The sequence below is a fragment of the Leishmania braziliensis genome, chromosome 33, assembly GCF_000002845.2.
Source record: "Leishmania braziliensis MHOM/BR/75/M2904 complete genome, chromosome 33".
NCBI classification, from domain to species: Eukaryota; Euglenozoa; class Kinetoplastea; order Trypanosomatida; family Trypanosomatidae; genus Leishmania; species Leishmania braziliensis.
Window position 1 is genome coordinate 408805 of NC_009325.2, and position 21325 is coordinate 430129.

At 53.0% G+C, this 21325-nt stretch overlaps 3 protein-coding genes across 3 annotated transcripts; all 3 read left to right on the top strand.

Moving 5' to 3' along the window:
• Positions 1-6293: 6293 nt before the first annotated feature.
• Positions 6294-9113, top strand: LBRM_33_1210 (conserved hypothetical protein; the record flags this gene model as incomplete). Its single annotated transcript, XM_001567839.2, has 1 exon — positions 6294-9113. One exon carries the CDS (start codon positions 6294-6296, stop codon positions 9111-9113), a length of 2820 nt encoding a protein of 939 aa, XP_001567889.1.
• A 5748-nt stretch (positions 9114-14861) lies between these two features.
• LBRM_33_1220 (conserved hypothetical protein) lies at positions 14862-16322 on the top strand (the record flags this gene model as incomplete). The annotated part of the gene is made up of 1 exon (XM_001567840.1): positions 14862-16322. One exon carries the CDS (start codon positions 14862-14864, stop codon positions 16320-16322), a length of 1461 nt encoding a protein of 486 aa, XP_001567890.1.
• A 689-nt stretch (positions 16323-17011) lies between these two features.
• On the top strand, positions 17012-17656 carry LBRM_33_1230 (conserved hypothetical protein; the record flags this gene model as incomplete). The annotated part of the gene is made up of 1 exon (XM_001567841.1): positions 17012-17656. One exon carries the CDS (start codon positions 17012-17014, stop codon positions 17654-17656), a length of 645 nt encoding a protein of 214 aa, XP_001567891.1.
• Positions 17657-21325: the final 3669 nt, after the last annotated feature.

The window sequence follows — 21325 nt, forward strand, 5'->3', positions numbered from 1 at the left end:
CGCTTTTGCTTTCAGTGTCTGTGCCATTTTTGCTCTTTTCAACGACCGTGTCGTTGCTCTCTCGCTCTCGCTTCGCTTCGCCTTCGCGTCTCGACTCACTTTTTCTTTTGCCGCTTTGTGTTGTCTGTTGTAACGCACTTCTGACCTGTACGGTGCCGCTCTCCGCGTTGACCGCGTGCTGCTGTTGTATGAAATTCTCTGTCGCGCCCTTCTCCCTATCCACGTCGATTCATCCTGATTCTCGGTACTCTTTCAACCTCTCCCCACCCCTAGCCCTCAGTCGTCATCTCGAACTCATATCACCGCTACTACCATCACGATCCTCCCTCACTCGATTTCACACTTTTTGTGCCCTGCAAGATACTCTCCCCTCGCAACCCTCTATTATTTGAGTCTCCTCTTCTCACTGTTTCCTTATTGTCCAGCATTTGTTCTAGAGCGAGCCCCGAACTCGGCTCGGCTCAGCTCCCTCTCCCTCTCTCTGTGCCTGGACGCTGTCTTTTCCGTTTCTTTTACAATTTCACTGTTATTGCGCTCTCCTTTGCCTATTCGCCCCTCCCCGTTGTTTGTTGTTCATTCCTGTTTCCCTGTCCTCATCTTCTTTTGGTTGTCGGGGGGGGCCTTTTTTTGCTTGTTTGCATTTGCCTGTATTGCGTTGTTGTATTGTTCTTTTCCCGCTCTGCTTGTTCGTTTGCCGTTTGCGTCGGTCTCCGTGTGTGTGTGTGTGTGCGCGCGTGTGTATTCTCGTTCTTCTTTTCCCCTTCTCAGCCTTTCTCTCTCTCTCTCTCTCCCCCCTCCCCTCCCCTCCCCTCCCCTCCTCCTCCTCCTCCTCCTCTGCCCTCCATCTCGTACAGTTTGTCTGTTCCCCTCTTTCTGTGCCTTCCCATTTTCGCATTGTTTCCCACTCTGCTCCCCCCCCTCTTGCCTCTCTCATTCCCTCACCCTCTCCCTCACAGGTGTTGCTCACGTCTCTGTCTTTGCTTCATTCGTGTAATCCACGACAGGGTACGTCGGTGCGTGCAGTCCCCCACCCTCGCAGTTACGCGAGAGCCTCTACACAAGTGAAAGACAACAAAAGGCTCGAAAGAGGCTATTTCACACACCCGCAAGCGTACAAGCGCGGATACGGCGAAGGAAAGTAAATTTTACTGAGGCTAAAGAGCGACCTGGACGACCTTGCAGCAGGCGAAAGCAAATCGAAAAGACCGAGTACGACCCCCCCACACACACACACACACAGGTGGCAAAAGTAACACATCGACTTGTCCCCCTTTATCGGCCTCTTTAGCACACAAACCGCGCCACCCTCACTTTTTCGCCACGGGTGGATTCGCTCATTTACCCCATCACCTCAGCTGACGCTGTGGGCTCATTTTTCTTGTAGTGTATTTTTCTCCTCCTGTGTCGACTGTTGGGAGCAGTTATTGTTTTTCTTTCTGACGTGAGACACCAAGTGCGAGGCAGATCAGACACGCACACCAACGTCTCTCCCTGCAGCCGAAGGCACACCACATGCGCCACAGAAGCCCAGCAAGCAAAGGAAACTGCACCAACAACTTTTTGCCGGCAAGGAGAAGACTGGGCACACAAACCCACCGCAGCAACACAGCAGAAAAAGAAGTACTGCCACGGTTTTTCGTGTGTTAGTTGTCCCCTTCTCTCCTGTGTGGCTCTTGCGAGGTCTACAGTGTCTGTCTCCCTCTCTCTTGCTCTCGCGTGTATGGGGTGCGTATGAATTTCTGTGTCACCACCATTCCTCTTGTCTCCCTTTTTTCCTTTAATTTTACTCGTCACCACTGGAGTAGGCTTCGAGTATCGCTCTTTCTATTGTGGTGGTGCTTTGCCTTCTCTGGAGTATTTCTGTATGTACGCGTCCGTGTGATGTGTGTGGGCTTGAGTGTCTCAGCTACGTGAGCACTGACTTAGTTTGCGAGCTGCTATCGCCCTCCCCCGACCCTCCCCGCCACTGCGCTGTTTTCAGTTTCACCCACACGCAGTGGACGTACCACCCACACCTGCCAACATACATACTGCTTCCTCGTATCCCCCTCCTTGTGCACGACGTGTCAGCGTCTGCAGCTCCTCACTCCCCTCTTTGAAGGTCGGCTTTCTACTCTCGCTATAGTAGAAGTGAGACTCCGCTGGTCTTCTCAGAGAGTGACGTGCAGTCACTCCCACTGTTGCAGGCCTCCTCTCATCCTCAACGGTTTAACATCAGCTCTATCATTTTCGCCTTTGCGTGCCTTCCTTTCACTTGTCTTTCCTCTGTGTAACTCTGGCGTCTTTACTGAGATCGCTCCGCCGCCGCTGTTTCCTGTCTTGTTTTTATCTGTCATTTTGAATCTCTCTCACCTGGTGTCTTGGCCTGCGCGCGCGCTCTCTTTTTTCCTCCTTTCCATCTTTTCCGAGAAGAAGACGTACGAGGGTTCGCGTGGTCGTGTCTTTCCCTCTCTGTCTGGCACTTTTGTCTCCTGTTTCTCTTCTCGCTTCACCACCAGACTTCCTCCTCGTCTTGGTCGTCCAACTTGACAACCCTGAGCCTCCCTCCTCCCACGCCATCACGGAAGCGCAGGCGAGGGTATTGTTACCATCGCGTTTGTTCTCTCTCTTGGCTTGCCGCTTTACATATCCTTTCATCGCTGGCTTTTTGTTTTTCCGCACTCGCCTTTCTTCTCTTCGCTAGCGCTCTTTGGTGAGTTTTCATTTGCGAGCCTCCCCCTTTTTCTTCTCCCGCTGACTTTCACCCTCCTCCCCGCCTCCGCATATACCCACACGTGTGTCCTTTTCACACACTTCGCTTTCTTTTGCGTGTGCCTTTGGTGTCTGCAAACGAGAAAGCGCTGTAAGCGAAAACTGTGGCGGACGTTGACTCGATATATTCATCACCCGCAATACACACCAGAAAAACTTCTTGTCGTGGCAAAGTGCAAGCGCTGTAAAGAGAAAAAAAAAAGGGGGCGGCTCTGCACACGTTTTTCTCGTCTCCTCTCCCTCTCTTGCTCTTCTAAGGGGAAGCCTCGTTGCTTTCCGTCGATAGCGCGCTGCGCTTTCCACCGACTCTGGAAGGGGGTTTTCTTTCGTTTCGCGAGAGATTCCGTAAAAGGTATACGGAAAAGGGGGGAGGACGAAGAACCCGAGGCAAGTGTAAAAAAAAAAAAAGGAAAAAAAGCATAGACCCTAACAGTACTCACAAAAAGCAAACAAAAGTGGTCGCGTGTGCGGGAGTAACTGGACATTTTTTACTTGAGACCAATAGGTCACCACGTTGATCAGTGGTCATTTTTTTTTATTTTGGATAAGCACGCGCTGTGTTGTTGTTCTTTCCTCCACCTCTCTTCTTGGTTGTTCTTGCGTCCGCTTTTTTCATTTTCTGGTTGTGGCTGTTTCTCGTCACTCTCGCTGTGGGCATCGCCTGTGTGATTTCCACTTCCCCCCTCCCCCCTCTCTCTCTCTCTGTCTTTTATATATCTTCGGTCTCTGTCTCTTTGGTGGTGGCAGTGGCCGTTTCCTCCCTTCTTTCTGAGTCCTGTACCTACTTCGTTGTGTGCGTGCGTGTGTGTGTGTGTGAGTGTGTGCCCTGTTAACTCACGTGCACAAGAGAGCGAGGAACGATTGGGAACGCAAAAAAAAAAAAGAGAGCGCGAGCATGCTAGAAGAAGAGTTTGGGTATTAATATTTATAGGAGAAAAATTAAGGATATCCTGTGCGTGAAAAATCAAAGCCCACATATACACAACTTCAACGTAGAGGGACGGTTTTTGTGCATCGTATTGAGTAGGAGTTATATCCTCGCCCGTCTCTCGCATTTGTTTTGCTGCTGCTTTGCTACTGCATCCCCGCCCCCCTCCCCTTTCCCTCGCTGTTGGTGTTTGTGCGTGATACCCTTCACTACTGGCCCTCTTCCTTCCTCCCCTTTGACGCTTTTGTTGAAGGTACTCTCCTACACGGACACGTACATCCACACTTAAACGCGACGGAGACCCTCGTTAGTGCGTTTATTTATTTATTCGTTGATTTTGCCCGTTTTTTTCTTCCCCACGACGAGGCACTGTTAGTGTATTAGTGCATCTGTGGGTACACCTTTTCGTCACTTGTATTTTCTGTTGTCTGTTGTTCTCCTTTTCCTCTCGCCTTCATTTTCACGTGTACTCCTTCTCTGGTAGTTTTCCCTCTTCGCTCCCCCCCCTCGGCCTTAACTGCGCTCTCGCTTGCCTTCACTTTTTTTCCTTCACCGGATATTACCCACATTTCTATTGTGCCTCTTTGTTCTCATTTGCTTTGTTGCTTGTCGACTGTCGTCTTGAGATCCCTCACTGTCGCCCCTTCACATTAACGTTCATATCTTCTCTCTCCTCTACCGCACATTCAACCCGCACAGAAGTCCTGTCTGTTGATTTCAACCGTGGCAGGGGTCCGCTCTGAGCAACACAGTCCTTCCTTTTCTCTACTTCGGACAGTTGTCTGGCCTCCGACCAACATTCGGTACCTCTTCATCCCAGTAACGCTTCCCTTACTGCCAACAACAGCACAAACAAAACAAACAACCCAAGTGCAGCTCTACTTGCACCCATCCTGTGTGTCTTGTATTTCCCTCTCCGTTGTATCCCACCTGGCATTTCTCTGATACGCCTTTCTCCTTTCCTATTTATTTGTTCCGCCTTGATTGCGTCTCTGCCCAGGTGGGTGACCCCACAATACTTAGCTCACGCTACTGTGCCGTAGCGGTAGTTCATTCCTCAAGACAGCCGCTCTCCTCTTCTCCGTCATTTTCTCCCCATTGATTCCATCGTGTTTTTTTTTTTTCCTTTTTTTCTTTTCGTATGCGCGTTGTTCTTTCACTGCCTCTTTGTTTTTCTTGTTACCGTTCTCTGTTCCTTTCATTTTTTGTGTTTTCCGACGTGTCCTGCGGGTGCTGCTATTGGTACCCGCGCTTACGTCTACCTTGGGTGTTCTCGTGTGCTCTCTTCTTTGCACAGTAGCGCTTCTGTTTTGTTTTCGTGTAAAACGCATTCTTGGACAGTGGCCCGCTGTCTTTTTTTCTCTTTCAGGCATTCACCCAAATCGTGTCCAAGGCCACATTTCTCCCTGATTTTTTCTCTCGCTCCCTCTTTTCCTTCGTCGTGGTTAGCGTCGCCAACGCTTTCAGTGCTGAGAACTCAGTCTTTGTGTTGTTGTTGTTGTTTCTCGGCCCTCTTCGTCGCTGCATTTATTCTTTTTTGTTTGTCTTACTCTCCACTGAAGAACCCCCCAAAAAAAAAAATTCGCTGCCTCTCTCCTTCTCTCTCTCCTCTCTCTTCATCCTGTCCGCCACGGTGAGGGGTACTTCACACAAGTGCGAAACGGAAGCCCAAGACATATTTCAAACAGCATACAAACCAACAAAAAGACAAACTGACCTTCTTTCCGCTGCATTTTTCGTGCCTATTTGTTTATTTATTTACAGTTGCTGACCTTTGTCACTTACTCACTCACTCACTCTCTCTCTGCATGTGGGCTCACTTGTCTCAGTGTTGCTAATTTTCTTCCGACTTCCATCTTGATCGCGGTGCGCTTTCCACCTTCTCAGTCCTTCCGCCTCCCCTCCCCCCTATTCCTCTCCTCTCTTTCCTTTAGCTTGCGGTTGGTGTCTTTCCCCCTATTGTGCTTGCTTCTCTCGTTATTTCTGTGTGTTTTCGCTTTCCACCATTGCACTATACACACTCTTTTTTCTTTTTTTTGGGTGGGTAGAGGTGCGCTTCTGGCCGATTTGCGGAACCTGCCGCTTTGCCCAGACGTCGTTGTGAACGTGTGCGTGTACTCCGTGCCGTTATCCCTCCCTTTGCGCCTGTGGGTGTGCGTGTCTGTGCGGGGCTTTTGTTTTCGATTTTCACTCGTCCTTCACCTTCTCGTGTCCGCCTCAACCGGAATTAAAAGTCTATCGACGTGCTCTCGCGCTTCTGGTAGAGAATACACCCCCTCGTGTCTCAGCTTTCTTTTACTCTTGTTAGGGCTCTACTTTCGAGCTCCCCATTGGTGTTTGTGTGTGTGTGTGTGGGTGTGTGTGTGTTCAAGAGAGAGAGCGCGCGCGTATTGGAGCCTGCTTGGCTGGACGTGTCCCGCTCGTGTTCTCCTGGTGTTGGGTTTCTCCTCGAATGGAGTGCACTTGAAGAGCTCCTCGCGTTCGCCTCTTCGTGTCACTGTTTTGCCATATCGTCTTTTTTTTTTGAAACTCTCGCACACCGCGTTTTCTCTCTCTCTCTCGACTTGTGGGGACAGGTATGGCCACTCGTGAGCACCCAAACCCGTGTGGCGTCATGAAGACGTTTGGCAGCACCAAGACAACGCTTACAAGCGACCCCCGAGACCTTACCGAAATTCCGTCTCTCTTTCAAACTTTTGGGGATCAAGACGCCAGCAGCGGCGAGGATGACGATAGTGGGGTACTAGTGGACACCCATCGTGCCGGATACGGTGGGCGGAGTGCCGTCACGGCCGCGTCGAGCCGAGACCTGGATGCCACCTCAGCCTTCAGCTACGCCCAACGCAGTGACCACATTGCTAGATCCTCCTCCTCTTTGGTGGGTCACGCGGGTCAGGGGTCGCTGAGTTCGAGGCGCTCTCTCCACTCCCTCAACCACAGCTCGCACAACCCTTACATATTGCTCGAGAGCAGCGACGTCAATCACTCAGAGCAGGAGTCATTGATCATAGAGAACTCTTCTAAAGCTGTGCGACGGCGCCACAGCAGCTACAGCAACAACACGTCGCAGAATGCCCTTATGTTCGAGTTCACCTCCGCCTCCACCTCGACCTTCACCCCCGCCGACGTTGGTTCGAGTAAGCTCTTTGACAGTGGAATGGTTCGCCGCCGCCCAAGTCAGCAGCTACAACAGCAGTCAGTTGATGCACCGTCGACGGGGTTTTGGAGTGATGGCAACCGAATGAAATTGTCTACCACTGATGCTCGCCCTATCTCTATGACGACAGTGGGCACCCTTACCTGCAGCGACAAGGCCCAGAACTTCAACGTCAACGTGAAGCAGCGCGTACGACCTAGCGCCAACTCGACCAACTGCTCCCTCAACACGTCCAACTCGACTGTGCCAGTGGTCCAACCAGTGTCTTCTGCTCCGGGCAGCACTCCAGCGGTGGCTCACATCTCTAGCATCGCCGAAACGATCCCCACACCCTTGCTTGGATCCACCTCCAATGCGTCACGCTTCGTCGCGAGCGACAGCTCGACCTTGGAGAATCACAGCTCGTCTGGACCCTCATCGCAACAGCTCGACCGACACTGCATTGCCGTGACAGCGAAGGTCGCCAACGCGGTGGGCGGCGCCGAGATGGAGATCCAGAAGAGGAGCGGAGCTGAAACGGGCACCTACCCACAGCCTCACAGCCTTTCAAAGCCCCTGCACTACCAGTATCCACCGCAGCAGCAGCGACAGCAACACCCGCAACAGCAGCAGTACGGCTATGCTGAGCAGGCCCGACCTTATCCACTGCAGCAGCAGCAGCAGCAGCCTTACATTTACAGTGGCTGCCCGAGTCAACATTACCCCTTTATTTCTTCTCAGCCGGCCTATTACGCGCAGGTGTCCGCATCGCCCCAGCAGCAGCAGCAGCAGCAGCAGTGCTACTCCCCGCCGGTACCCAACAGCAAGATGACCGCGCACCAAGGCTCGACTGGCTGCACCCCTGTTCAGGTTTACGGAGAAGTACCTTACACATCGATCCCGCAACCTGCACAAGCCCCCTACATGGGCGATGCCAGGACGATGATGAGCACGTATGGCTATCTGAGCATACCCCCAATTGCGCGTTACACTGGTACAGTCCTTGGCAGCTTGCCTGATGTGCAGAGTGCTGCACCGCGGCAAGGTGCTGGCAGTGCTAAGGTGCGAGTTCAGCACCCCCCGCCGCTGGCCGAAACCGCCGATCCTACCCCAGTCACCGCCGCCTCTGCTCACAACAAACCCACGAAAGTCAAAACGCAGCACGCGGACCCCGTACAGCTGCGCCATGAGAATGCAAAGAGGGCCGTCATCCCAACCTCCAAGGTAGGCTCGTATTCCATGCCGACCGTGGCCCAAACGACCGCGGTGAAAAGGCCGACCAACTCGTCCTCAAAAAAGCTCGGCAAGAAGCAAGACGAGGCTCGCTTTCACGTGAACTATGACGAGCCAATTCGTTTTTTTGTGGTCGTGAAGCGCAAAAGAGAGGGCCAGCGGTATGCTTGCCCCCTCTCCGCTGAGGAGGTGCCGGTGGGCAGCTACGTGCTCGTGGAAGGAGACCGTGGTGCCGACATCGGCGAGGTGCTCAGTCACGTATCGATTGAACAGATGGCTCGTGACTGCGCCATCGTGGAGCGACTGCGACAGCGGGCGATGGAGCGCATGCTGGAGTGCAAGACAAGCATCCTCAGAAACACTAATGACGACGCTGACAGAGTCAATATTGACCAGAGCGATTTGCCGCAGCTGACGGGAGAAGCCGCTCTGGAATATGTTATGTCTATCAAGACATGGCCGCGGCTGATTGGGCCAACTACGGCGGAGGACATTGCGAATCTGGGGCCGCAGCTGGAGGCCGAGAAGCAAGCCTACGCCACTGCCAAGCCGATCGTACAGCAGCTCATCGAAAACCGCTACCTGCAGCGCGTCGCGCGCAATGAGGCAGTGCTGGCGGCAATGGCCGCAGTGACAGAGGCGTCGAAGACAAGCGACGCAGTGACTGCTGTACCCGTGGAGCCGGCAGAGCAGAGTGCCGATAGCGCCTCCACAGACAACAGCGAGCGGCGTCGCAACCTGACGCCCCTGTCGGAGGAGGAGCTGAAGATGCTCGAGTTGAGCCGGGAGGTCACGCTGGTCGACTGCGAGTATCAATTCACGCGCGAGAAAATCACACTGTACGTCAGCCGCCCGTCTCGCAACATGTTCGTAGACTTCCGCGTCATGCAGCGCAAACTCTTCCGCACCTTCCGCTGCCGAATCTGGATCGCCTACATCGACGAGGTGACGCACGACAAGGACGCACCGGAGTCGTTTGTCTTTGTGCCCTTTCCCTCCATGTCCGCCGCTGCCGCTGCCGCGCCAACGGACGGAGAGACTGACGAAGCCAATGATGTGGTGTGAAGCGGGGGATATAATAGCAGAAAGCCCACTTTGAGGGATAGTGTTGTGGAGTGCCTTCACTCCGACAACGACGCAAATAAACTCATTTTTCGCTCCTTCCCCGTCGCGTTTCGCTCTACATCCTTCCGATTTTCCGCTTCCTTCTCCTCTGCAGGACAGAGAGGGGTCGCAAGCGTTAAGGGGGGGGGGGGTACTCTCCTACGCGAAAACGATGGAGGCATACTGCATTGCGTGAGACCAGAGGCCAACATACATACGTATGTGCCCAGACAAAGAACAACCGCCACCCTCTCACAACTGAAGAACGCCATTTTTCGTTCCCCATTCGTCCTCCTCCCTCCTTCTTCCATGTCCTGTAAGCACAACGAAAAAAAAAAAACGAAAGGAAAGCGCGAACACAAGTAGGGGCAGCACTTGCATGTTCCAGCTATTCCCTACTATCTCTCTCTTCCTTCCCCTGTAGCCATTTCTTTCAGAGATAGGCGAGAAGGGGGGTGGGTAGGTGTGGAGGAAGGTGGCCGCGCTCTACTGCGCACCGTCTTAGTCCAGCGTGTAGTCGTGCATCCAGAGAAGCGGCAAACGGCATACAACGAAAAAGAAGCGAAAAGGTGAGCAAAGGGGTGTGGGAAAGGGATAAAAGCCAGTGAAGGAATTCTGTGCGTACCCCACACGGATGACGAAGCATGACATGCACAGCCCACGTACGCATACACAGAGAGAAAGAGATGTGGCCGTGTGACCGCACAAACATCCACAGAGCACTTGTGTGTGTGTGTGTAGTGTGTTGCTGCTTGTGGTCTTTTTGCTTTCTTTTGGGGTGTTTGCGGGTGTGCTTCGTGAGTAGTGTACCCCCCTTCAGTATTTGCCTTCACCCCCCCCCGTTTCCTCGTTCCGCCGTGGGGTTTCTTTCCCTTCTGCTTTTGCCTTCTCTCTATTGTGTTGTTGTCGCGCTCTGTTGTGTTTGCTGCTTTTCTACTGACTGTCTGTAGGTGGTGAAGTTTCTCTTCCAGTAGGTGAAACAATGGTACATTTCTGTTTGTCTCTCTCTGTCTCTCTCTGCCAGAACAACGGCTGGGGAGAATCTGAGCGAACGCGCCGGAGAAGAGCGTTTCAGCTGCTCTCCTTCCCTCCTCCCCTTCCCCCCCCCCCTCCCCCCAACCCACACACACACTCTCTCCTTGTAAAAGGAGAAGAGTCCACTGGTGGCGTTGAATGGCATTGATGGGCGCGGTTGATAGCACCGCTATCGTATACGTCCCTATGATGCTCTTCTTTTTTTTTTTTGTGTGTGTGTGTGTTTGCCTCTTTCTCAGCGCTCCCTACCCCCATTCTCGGATTTTGCCTGTAATGTTTCTTTGTTTCACGATTCACTTGCTCAAAGGAGAATACCGCTTTACCTCCCCCCCCCCTCGCTTGATTTCTTCATCGTTCCCACGTGATCGCCTCCTCTGAGTAGCGATTTTGTCCGTTTCACAATGCACGCCCTTTTTTTTTAAGGTTATGTTTCCCTCTCCCCCAATTTCCTCTCCTCTTTCCCCTCCTGGGGTACTGTGATCTGTTTGTATAACGTACGCATTCATTGCCTATGAGAAAGCAGCAGCAGCGAACAAGCAACTTCAACGCATTACGTACATGCTTAGCCTCTGTCCCTTCCTTCTCTTTTCACCCCTCCCCGTACTGGCATGTGTGTGTATTTCCGTAGATATGCGCGGCCGTGTATCCCTATCGGCGTGTGCGCATGTCTTTGAGGGGATGGTAGGCTTCTTTTCCTTGTTGTTGGCGCTCGCGTAGATCCGCAAACGCGCACAGTCGAGAAGCGCATAACACACTTACAAAGCGCAGAAACGACAGCGGATGTGGCAGACGCGTCTCTCTCTTTCTCTCCCTCTTTGTGTTTTTGTATGTGTGTCCTCGTTTGTTTCTTCTCTTTTGCTGGCCTTTTCGCTTCGGACTCGCGACGCCACACCACCACCATCCTTCGCCCTTCTCTCCTCTGGACATTTCTTTTCCTCCTTGCACCTCACTCTGTCCACCAATGTCTGAGAGTACGCGTGCATCTTAGCGTGCGAGGGTGGGGGTGGGGGTGGCGGCGTACGTCTCATTTATCTCAGCATACCTCTCACAGAAAGAAAGAGGTATGTGTTCATGGAAGATCCTCTCCCCGACTCTCTCCAAGAGGCACACGTGCCGCATAGCGTCGCCCTCATAGAGACCGAGCACTACCCACCAGAGGACACGCTGAGACTTGCCAGTGCGCAAAGCACATCTTTCTTCGTTTGCGTTCTCTGCGGGGTCATTCGATAGTATGCTCTGTTTCTGTGGTTCGCCCACCATACACCCACTCCACCCATACTCACACACACACACACACTTCTTCTGTGTTTCCCCTCCTCTTTCTTTTTTCGCCTGCTTCATCGTCACGCGTGAGCTTCTCCCTCCACCGCCACCACCACCACTGTTCTCTCCTCTCGCAGATTCTGCGGTTAGCTCTATTACTGTCTCTTTTTTTTCTTTGCATTTGAAAGCTTCGTCCTCCCGTGTCCTTTGGAAGAAGCAAAGAGAACACTGAAATGCAGTCGAGCACGCAAGCACACGGAGTGAAATCTACGCAATAATTATCCCCCTCCCATTCGAGGCATTCCCAGTTACTACCCAATCACTCCTTCCTCCTAGTGCTGCTGCTGCTGCTGCACAGCCGCATTTGTGCAGTCGCTGTGTCTCATGAACTTTTTTTCTCTCTCGTTACCCAGCGCGGTGAATTTCTCCAAAGGCCATCACGACTGTCGGATGCGAACGCAAGAGGCATAATCTCCACCCGAACAGGTGCGTCAAGTGATATGAGAAACAACGGCGGGGCAGTACTATTGCATTCCCCCCCCTCCGCGCCCGTCCCCACAGTGGCAAGGCTCACTCTGCGCTTTCCTTTCTATTTTTCTCTCTGCATTTAGCCCGTCCACCACACATCCCGGCAGCCTCACGTTGAAGGCGGGCCTCCAGTCTGTGATGTGGTGAATTTACTTCCCCTCCCCCACCCCCAAAGGGTACACATATACACGTTACGCCAAACGTCCGAAGGATCTTCCATGGCCACCTACGTGGAACGGCATCCCCATATGGGGGCAAATGCGGTGGATGTCCTCCTGCCCTGGGAGAACGGCTTCTCCTCCCCACTCGCTACAAGGTCTCTTTTCGTTCCTTGTCCCCTCTTCCTTCCCCACCCCCACTGAGGAATCTCTGAACAAAAGTTCTCTTTCCCTCTCCTTCTCTCTCTCTGTCTGCAACCTTTCCCATGACTGGGTCTAGGCAGCCTCGTGAGCCCTCTTTGCCTCTCTCTCTCTCTCTCTCTCTTTTGATAGGGTTTTGTGCATTTTTCCTAAGCGTGAAACTGTCCTCTCCCCCTTTTGATGATTTTGTTTTCCTTCCTCCCTTTCTCTTGTCGTCCTTGTCTTGCTTGACTTAGGCGTTACTTTACACTCTTCCTCACCACCTCTTGTCTTTCCTGTCTACAATTTTTCTTTATTTGGGGCTCCCTTTCCTATGTGCCCTCCAGCTTGATCGATGGAATGCCGATTGTTTTCGTCTAGAACCCTCTCCTCTCATCCTCTCTCCCGTCATCTTTTCTGCGGTGCGTGGTGGGGAGGGGGGGTTATTTTCTTCTTCGTGCGCCTGTGTGTGCTTCCGCCTCTATGTCGCTGTTATGTCGGTAGCCTTCTCCGCCTTCACACGACGCCATCCCTGCCTTGTTTGATTATCTTCCCTTCATTTGTACCTTCGATCTCCTCTCCCTCTCTTCATCCGTTATTCTCCTTGTCGGCCTGCTTTTCTCTGGGCTGATGGAAAACTCACCTCCTCTCTCCCTAGGCTCCCCTACTGCTTCACACCAGAACACCTCCACAGCGCATGCCTACTCTTTTTAGGGTTTCTTTTCCTACAAATTGTCCTCTCCTGCGATGCCCCTGCTCGCACCCTCTCTGAGTGTGCACACGTTTCCTTTTCTATTGTCGCCCTTGCCGTCGATGCCTGTGTTCTCGTCTTCTGTTTGCTTCACCTGTTCTGAGACTCTTTGCAAAGGCGGCGTCGCTCAGACGCAGCGCACGCACGCGGGTGAGAGAATCACGACAGATGCAAGCAGTGAGCCACACAGAGTCTCGATGTTTTCAATTATTGACTTTTTCTTCTTCTTCCAAGCGCATGATTGTTGCCCTGAGAGACAGCGCTTCATTGGAGCCTGTATTGTTTTTTTTTGTATTTCGCTTCACCCCAAGGCACCGCTGCACAGTAATCCCAGACTGCAGCCTGCTTGTAGGATTGTTAATGCTAATGATCAAGGGAAGGGCGAGGTGACGTGCAAGAGGAGAGGAAGAAGGCTTCTCCCTCACTGAAGAAACATCGAGAAGAGTAGCCACAAAGCTTCTCCATTGTCCGTCCGTCCACTTTCATTCCGCCCTCTCGCTCTCCTTGTCTCCCAACAGGCGGTAAGAAGGCAAACAGCTCACACGCAGACACACACCCATACTAATGATGAACCTTCTCAAAACCGCGCACCTCATGTCCATGCAGAGCGTTGCCGATCAGACTCGTGTGGTGGACCTGTGTGTGCACCCTGTCCAGCGCCTCATTGTTTGCCTTCCTGCTCCTGGGTGTTCTATTTCTCCCCATATTGTGTCGATGTGACCCTTCACGGGGCGGCATAGCTGCCCGCACACACCTCGCGCTGCATGGGCCTCCCCCACCAGGTGCTCAACGCAGCCCCTCCTGAGGGACGCTCCAGAAGCCCTTTGCGCGCAGGCATGCGCTGCCAAAGAGCAGCCGGCACGGCGCACCACACCCAGAGAAAAGGCGCCCAGGGGTCAGAGGTGTGGGGGCGGCGGGCGGGAAGGGCGCGCCGCCCACCCAGCCCCCCCCCCAGCGCCAATCGCGCAGCACGCGTTGGAGGGACGAGACGAGCCCGCAAGACACATGGCCCGATTCAGCGGCGGGACGGCTCGCCTCAGACGACAGGGATTCAGCCGCGGCGCAGCAGAAGTGTGGGTGAGCAGTGGGCCACATGTGCCATTTTGTTGACTTGCTCGTGGTAGAAGGAGATGTTAAATGGGACGAACAAAAATTCGCAGAGGTGGGAGAGCCTCTCTCTCTCTCTCTTTCCCTCTCGCTCTCATTCTTTTTCTCTCCGCATCTTGCAAACGGCGTGTCAGGGGAACGCAGCAATCTAAGAGGGAAAAACTGTGAAGGAAACAACAACAATAACAACAGCGCTGACAGCTCCTCCCCTCACACATGCACACACAGTAAAAAGAAAACGAGTAGATGGAGTCCCCGCACTTGTGCGACGTGTTGGCTTCCGCATCGGCAAAAGTTCTTGTTTTAAGTGATGCATGTGTGCCGTAATAGAAGTCGCCAATGCGGATGACTTGTGGTGCTCTCTCAAGAGTCGTCTCAGCGGACCGACTTTGATGTGTGCGTTGACCTTTGCTCTGTCGACAGCCAAGGGCTGCACTTGTGTTATAGCACACGTGGCACTCTGTCTCATGTACTGCCTCTTTGTATTTCGCCTCGCACCATTACCCCCTCCCCTCATCTTTTGCTCGTGTTTACGGCTCCCCCTCTTTTCCCGCACCACCACTGTTCATGTGGGACGTCCATTAGAAGAAGTATGCCAGCATCCTGCAGGTGATTGATATCATAATCAGGAAGCATAGCTTACTGTGTTACACACGTTGTTGTTTATCATTACGCCCTCACTACAACATGCACGATCAAAAAAAAAAGAAGGAGGTGCTGACGCCTGAGGCGAAGGAGGCTGCGGCGCAGGAAAACGCGCGTGTTGGTGCTCTGTACTTATCCATCTTGGCGTCCAACAAGGCTCGCGTGTACAACACAAAAACACTCGAGAATACCGAGGCGCTGCTGCTGGCCGTGCCGGAGGCCTACACGGTGTATAACTGTCGCCGCTTGGCCCTCGAAGCCGTAGCACCAATGCTTCCCTGTGCTGGCTCATCTGTGTCGGCCACAGGGATGAGCAGTGCTGCAGTGGAGCCTGCTCCGGTTCCTCGCCGTGAGGAGTGGCTTGTGCAGGAGCTGAAGCTCAACGCAAAGGTGCTGTTGCTGAACTACAAAAATTACAGCGCTTTCCTACACCGGCACTGGATCTTTGACCAGCTAGTGGCCTTGGCCGGGCTGGAGATGCAGCATGCGACTGAACATGCTGTGAGTACAGCGCTGGACGGCACTGCGCCTGGCACCTATAATCTGCTCTGCGGCCTCCTTCGCAAGGAGCGTGCGCAGTGCGAGAAGCTGCTGGAGTTGGACGAGCGCAACTTTCATGCCTGGAACTATCGTCGCTGGGTCCTGGCGCAGGAGCTCCGCGCGATGCAGCTTGCAGCGACCCACCGCCCAGCTTCTTTGCCGCTCGCCTCAGAAGGGGCAACCCAGCCTTCTGGGTCCGCTACGCCGCCGCTGACATTCTTCTCTCCGGAAGAAGCTGCAGAGCTCACCTACACGACGCACAAGATTAAGAGCAACTTTTCTAACTACAGTGCGTGGCATCAGCGCTCGCTGGCCATCCAATCCGCGGTGACGAGATGGCAATCTCAGCAAGTGCAGGAGGGCGTCCCTAGTGCTGCGGCGGACGCGCAACAACACCAGCAGGCGTGGCAGGCAGCCCTTTTGACGCAGTTGAAGGATGACATCGATTTTTTGAAGCAGGCGGTGTACTGCGACCCGAACGACCAGGCGGCGTGGTTCTACGCACCGTTTGTATTTCAACTGTTGCGCAGGCAGTACCACTGCGAGGACGAGAAGGCGGAGGCGCTAGAAAACTCCTTCATGGATGCCGTGATTGATCTCGTTGCCGAGGTGAATCGAGCGGGTATGGACGACGAATGCTACTTGCCGTACTACTTCCTCCTTGATCAGCTTGTGGTACTGCAAGCTGCATCTCAGGAGCTAGCGAGGTCGACAACGGCTGCGTCCGCGGCCCCTGACACGCGCAGCAGCGCATCTCTGGAGCGGCACATCACACGGCTCTGTGAGAAGGTCCCATCGATTTTGGCGTCAGCGAATGGCGAGGCGGAAGGCAACAGAGACGAGGCGAACGCACGGCGGTGCTGCTTTCGATACCTGCACACACGCTTGCGGAAGGCGGACACACTACGCCGATGTCTCTACGACGACCTGTTTCAGCGCGCTCTACAGGGATGTCACTCATGATCGCATTCGCCTGCTCCCCGTCTTCCGCCTCGCTCCTTTGCTGCCAACATCACTCGAACGAGACGTATGATTGTTTCTGGTTGAAGAGCTACTGTCGCACATTACACTTGCTCTCCTTGCGGTGGGTTGTCTCCGCTTTACAGAAAAGGAAAACGAAAGAGAGGGCCTCACAAAAACGTCTGGACAAAAGTGCAGGTCAGTAAAACGAGCTGCTCTGTGTCGCGTTGAGTGATGTTTGGTGGGCACCAGAGACGGCACACATGTGTATTGGAGTGGAAGTGTAACTGTAAATCAGCGAGTCGCACTTAGGTAACCTCGTACACGCGAAGAGGGATAAGGAAAAGGACACTGCCGGTATTAGGCATTTGGGGGGCGCATGAGTCACAGTCTTCCACTACTGTCCTTTCCTGGGCTTCCTCAGTGCAACTCTAGCAGGCACCCAGAGACATGCTCTAGGTTTGCGTACCGCGCGTACCCTCCTCCTTCCCTTCTGCTTGACATGCATCTCCACGCACAGCTATTTTTCGTACTCTTCATACTAACGTATTTGTGCGTGGGTGTGTATGTGTGTGTTTGTTTACTCGAAGCTACGCTATCACGAAGGTGATCGTCATTCAAACGACCAGTCACTCAAGTCACGACCATTAATCAAGGTTTAAAACGAAAGATAAAGCAGAAGAGAGCGAGCAATGGGGTGCAGCGCCTCCAAGGATGTCAAGGGTGGCAACAACACAAGGACTCCGACCAGTAACACAAGGGAAAATGCTGCCTCAGTTGCTGCGGCACCGCCTGCGCCGGCTGCAGAGGCACCATCTGCACCGGCTGCAGAGGCACCATCTGCACCGGCTGCAGAGGCACCACCTGCGCCCGTTGCAGAGGCACCACCTGCGCCCGTTGCAGAGGAACCACCTGCACCGGCTGCAGAGGCACCGCCTGCACTCCGTGTGCCGAGCGACGAAAACGATGCCTCGAACCATGAGAGCAAGTCGGCTAGCAACCGCTCCGTGGAAATCCCGGCAAGCCGTGAGAAGGACTGTAACGATAACATGACCAACAGCATGGACAAGTCTTTGAAGGGTGGGCCCGACAAGACCCCGACTCGAAATGGCTCTGAAATATCCAACGGTCACACGGACGATAAGGACGCCCCTGTCGTGCTGCCCAACGGTGTTTGGACGCTGACAGTGGGAACCCCTTACTACTACTCCGCAGAGGAGAACCTGTACTATCACCCGCCTAGCTGTCAGTTCTACGACCCCACAAACGGGATGTGGTACGACCCGGTGTCTGATGAGTGGTACCGCGACGAAGGATCCGAAGCGGGGACGGCGTAGGCGTTGGTGGCTGCTTCTTTTATTTGTTTGCTTTCAGCGAGGTACATCACGAAAAAAAACGAAACCAGCGAAGTGCAGCTCGTGTGTGTGTGTGTGTGCGACGGAGAGCGAGTTTGCGGTGGCACTCCGATAGTGTGACGGGTTGTAAAACAGGGCTCTTCGTAGAAAATGGAAAGGTGCTTGTTTCCGCGCTCTCCTAACAGAAACCTGCAGCTGTGGCAGTAGCAACGCAGAAGCGATCGCTCGCACCGAGAAATAGCCTACGAAGGGGTCTGAAGAGCGTGGGCACGTGTATCCAGTTGGAAGCAGACTGTGTCATTCTCTCTTGAACACACACTTGGGTGGATAGAGAAGAGGCAAAGAGGAAAGGGAATTTTTTAAGCGCCAACTCCCTGAGGCCATCCCCTGTTACACACACACACACACAGGCCCCCTCCATGCTATCACCGTGGTTCGGAGAAGCACAGTGATGGGACTGAAAGGCTCGAAAGGGTACCGCCTCAACTCCCTATTGCATTCCCCCGCAAAGAGAGAGAGGGAGGGAGGGGGAGACAGCTTTTCTTTTCACTATTGAAACGTGGTCCCTCCTCTGTTGCGTTGCATTTTGCTTTTCTTGTCTGTTCAAGGCTCATTTTCCTTTCTTTGTCAGTCCTGTATAGCCACTTTGATTTTTCTGGTACGTCTGTCTGCGGCTTCCCCCCCCCCTCCACTCGACTCACTTATCGTGCTGAGTGCGACACCTGCGACCGCTTCTGTGTGGGGTGAGGGTGCCGGTGTTTCGCGTATTCATTGCTCTCTGCCTACGCACCCCGCATTGTTGTCCTTTCGTGTCACATTCTTTTTGGGTCTCTCCCCCCCCCCTCCTTTCTCCCCTCTTGTGTATCAGTGGGTTGAAAAATGAAGTTCAGTGCGTACGGTTGTGTGTTGGTGTTGGCGCATCGTTTTTGTAGCTGCTGCGTGCGCCCTACGGGTGGTGTGATTTATTAGTCACCGTCACACCCTTACACTGCACCTGCAAGATTACTCTCAGTGCGTCTGTGCATGCCCTAGAGCTTCTTTTTGTTTGGTTGTTGTTGTTGTTTTCTTTCAAGATGTCGGGTGGCGCACGTGGCTCTGGTGTATATTGATTTATATATTTATATACCGGCATCTACGCACTTCTAATGAATTTCCGTCCTTTATGTATATGAGCGGGAAAGGAGAGAAGAGAAAGGGGGAATCGGGCAAGCAACCATGCCAACGCGCCCGCCAAACAGCTCAGTAGACATACGCACACGCACACACCCACACACACACACACACGACAGAGCAAAACGGTAGGAAAAGAAGAAAGAAAACAAAAAGAACGGAGGCAAAAGAGGGGGAGCGGGGAAAAAAAAACAAGCAGGAAAGGATGCGGTGGCGGTTGCAGTCCAGGACGCCAGCACGCGTCATCGAAATCGCAGAGGCACACTCACAAATGGAAGTGGCCATACAGAGAGAAAACAAACAACACCAACATGCAGGCGGAGGCGCGTGTCTCGCATCCACCCGGGTGGCCTCGCACCCAGGTGTGTGTGTGTGTGTGTGTCATGGCCCATACATACACATACACGTATATATATATATATGTATGTATGTGTATACCTCTCCCTGTTATCGTGCTGTGTTTGTTTGGTCATTTCACTCGCTTTATTTTTTTGGCTGCTTTTATGTTTCTTTTTTGTTTTCGTTGTTCTACTCTCGATGTTTCTTGATTATGGTGGTGGGTGTCGGTATTGATGGGCGCGTTTGATCGAAATCACCATCATCATTGTGCGAGAGCGTGTGGGTGTGTGTATGTTGTGTGTGCATGTTCTCTTTCTTCTCCGAGCATGTGGCCTGCCCCTCTTCCTCTCGCTCTGCCTTTCTCTGGTGTTCTCCTTGTAGAAAAAAAAAAAAACGGGCAGAGGGAATAGAGAAGGGGGGGGATGAAAACAAGGACCGAATGGAAAACATTGAAAAAACTACAAGACAACGGAGGAACACGCCCACCAGGTCACCACCGCCTACATACGCAAACAACACGAAAAAAAGGGCTCCCATGCGTAACAGAAGTGGTCGTGTGTTTCTTTCGCGTTTGCTTGTATTAAAGCACCATCTGGTACTCTGATGGTTCGCAGGTCACTGATGTGCGTGTAGCAGCACGCGAAAGGGAAAGGGGGAGAGGTAAACCTCTGCGGCGAGAGAGGAGGTCATTAGGCGGATGCCGTACAGGTGATCGTCTGCGGCATCAGCAAGTAATATGCTTCTCTCGCGCTCTTGCTCTCATTCTTATTCACCCCCCTCGTCTCGACTCCTCGGTCTCAGGGGGGGGGGGGCATCAACTCGCACCAACGCATGCACTCACCGACAGACCTTTTGGGCCTACCCACCTTTCTTTCTGTTGTGTTCCTCCCTCCTCGTCTTTTCGTTCTTCCGCTCTTGTCAAACAGTCAGTTTTTCATGGTGTGTATGTGTGTGTTTCTTTCCACGTCGAGCTCTTGGGGGTGTGGTAGTTGAACTTGGATGATGTGTGTCTCTGTGCGTGGGTCAGAGGTGGTGGTATAGCGAGCTCTGTGCTCGTATCGTGTTATCTTGTTTTTCGTTCCTCCTCCTTCATCCTCTTCCTGTGTTGTGTCTTTCCTGGAGGTTGGTTTCCTGTACGAAGGCATCTTTCTTTTCTCTGTTCCACTCACTCTCTTTGTCTCGTGGATTCTGCGTGTGTATGTGTATGTGGGTGGGTGTGTGGGTGTGTTGTTTATCGTCCCCTGCGTTGCCCATCTGTTTCAACGACGCCCACCGTTTCGACATGCAGATTTTGTAGTGGAGGGGGGCACTTGTGTACAGTCATGCAAAGCAGAGGAAAGAGACACCCGAAGCTGACAAAAAAGGAAGCAGCAGCGCTCACAACGCAAGGCAATCGGTCAGTTCATGAAGCGCCTCCGCAGTTGTAGCAGTGGGTATCCTGAAACACACAAACACACAGACGACATGGACACAACAGTGGGGCAGAATGCCCCGTGCACCTTCACACACAAAGTGAAGTAAGTGAGAGCGCTAATCATGGCGTTCTGGGGGGAACCAGAGGAGGCTCGCATGGGTGTAGTCGCCATACTCAGGCGCATCTCGTTCGTTCTCCGCTTCAGGCCACAGTGTTACCACTTTCCCTGCCTGTCACTTTCGGTTTCTGTCTGTCGTTTTGCCGTCTTACACCGCGGTCCTGGATAACCGTGATACAGCTGGCTGGCACGCGACTGACAGTACCCCTTTCGCACGGCGGGTGCGTCGTTTTGAGCCCCCTACACGGCCTTACTCTTCGCTAGCCCCTCAGCGGACGACGCGAGCGTTTCGCTCGGATTAACTTGTTGCTTGGCTGCACGTCTATTCCCCAGCATACGCATGCCAGTGATCACGCAGACTACGAGCTCACTGGGTGCTTCTTCCCCTTCCCTTCTCTTCCTCCTTTCACCGCCCCCTCCCCCTTCCTCGGCGTGCCTTTTGCCACCGTTGCAGAACTCAAGGCAGGGCATGCACATCAGCCCTTTCGCCTGTTGGATTCACCTGTACACGACTGTGTCACGGTAGTGATTGAACTTCTTTTTGTTTTCCTCACACATATATATATATATATATATATATATATATATATATATATATATATATATATAT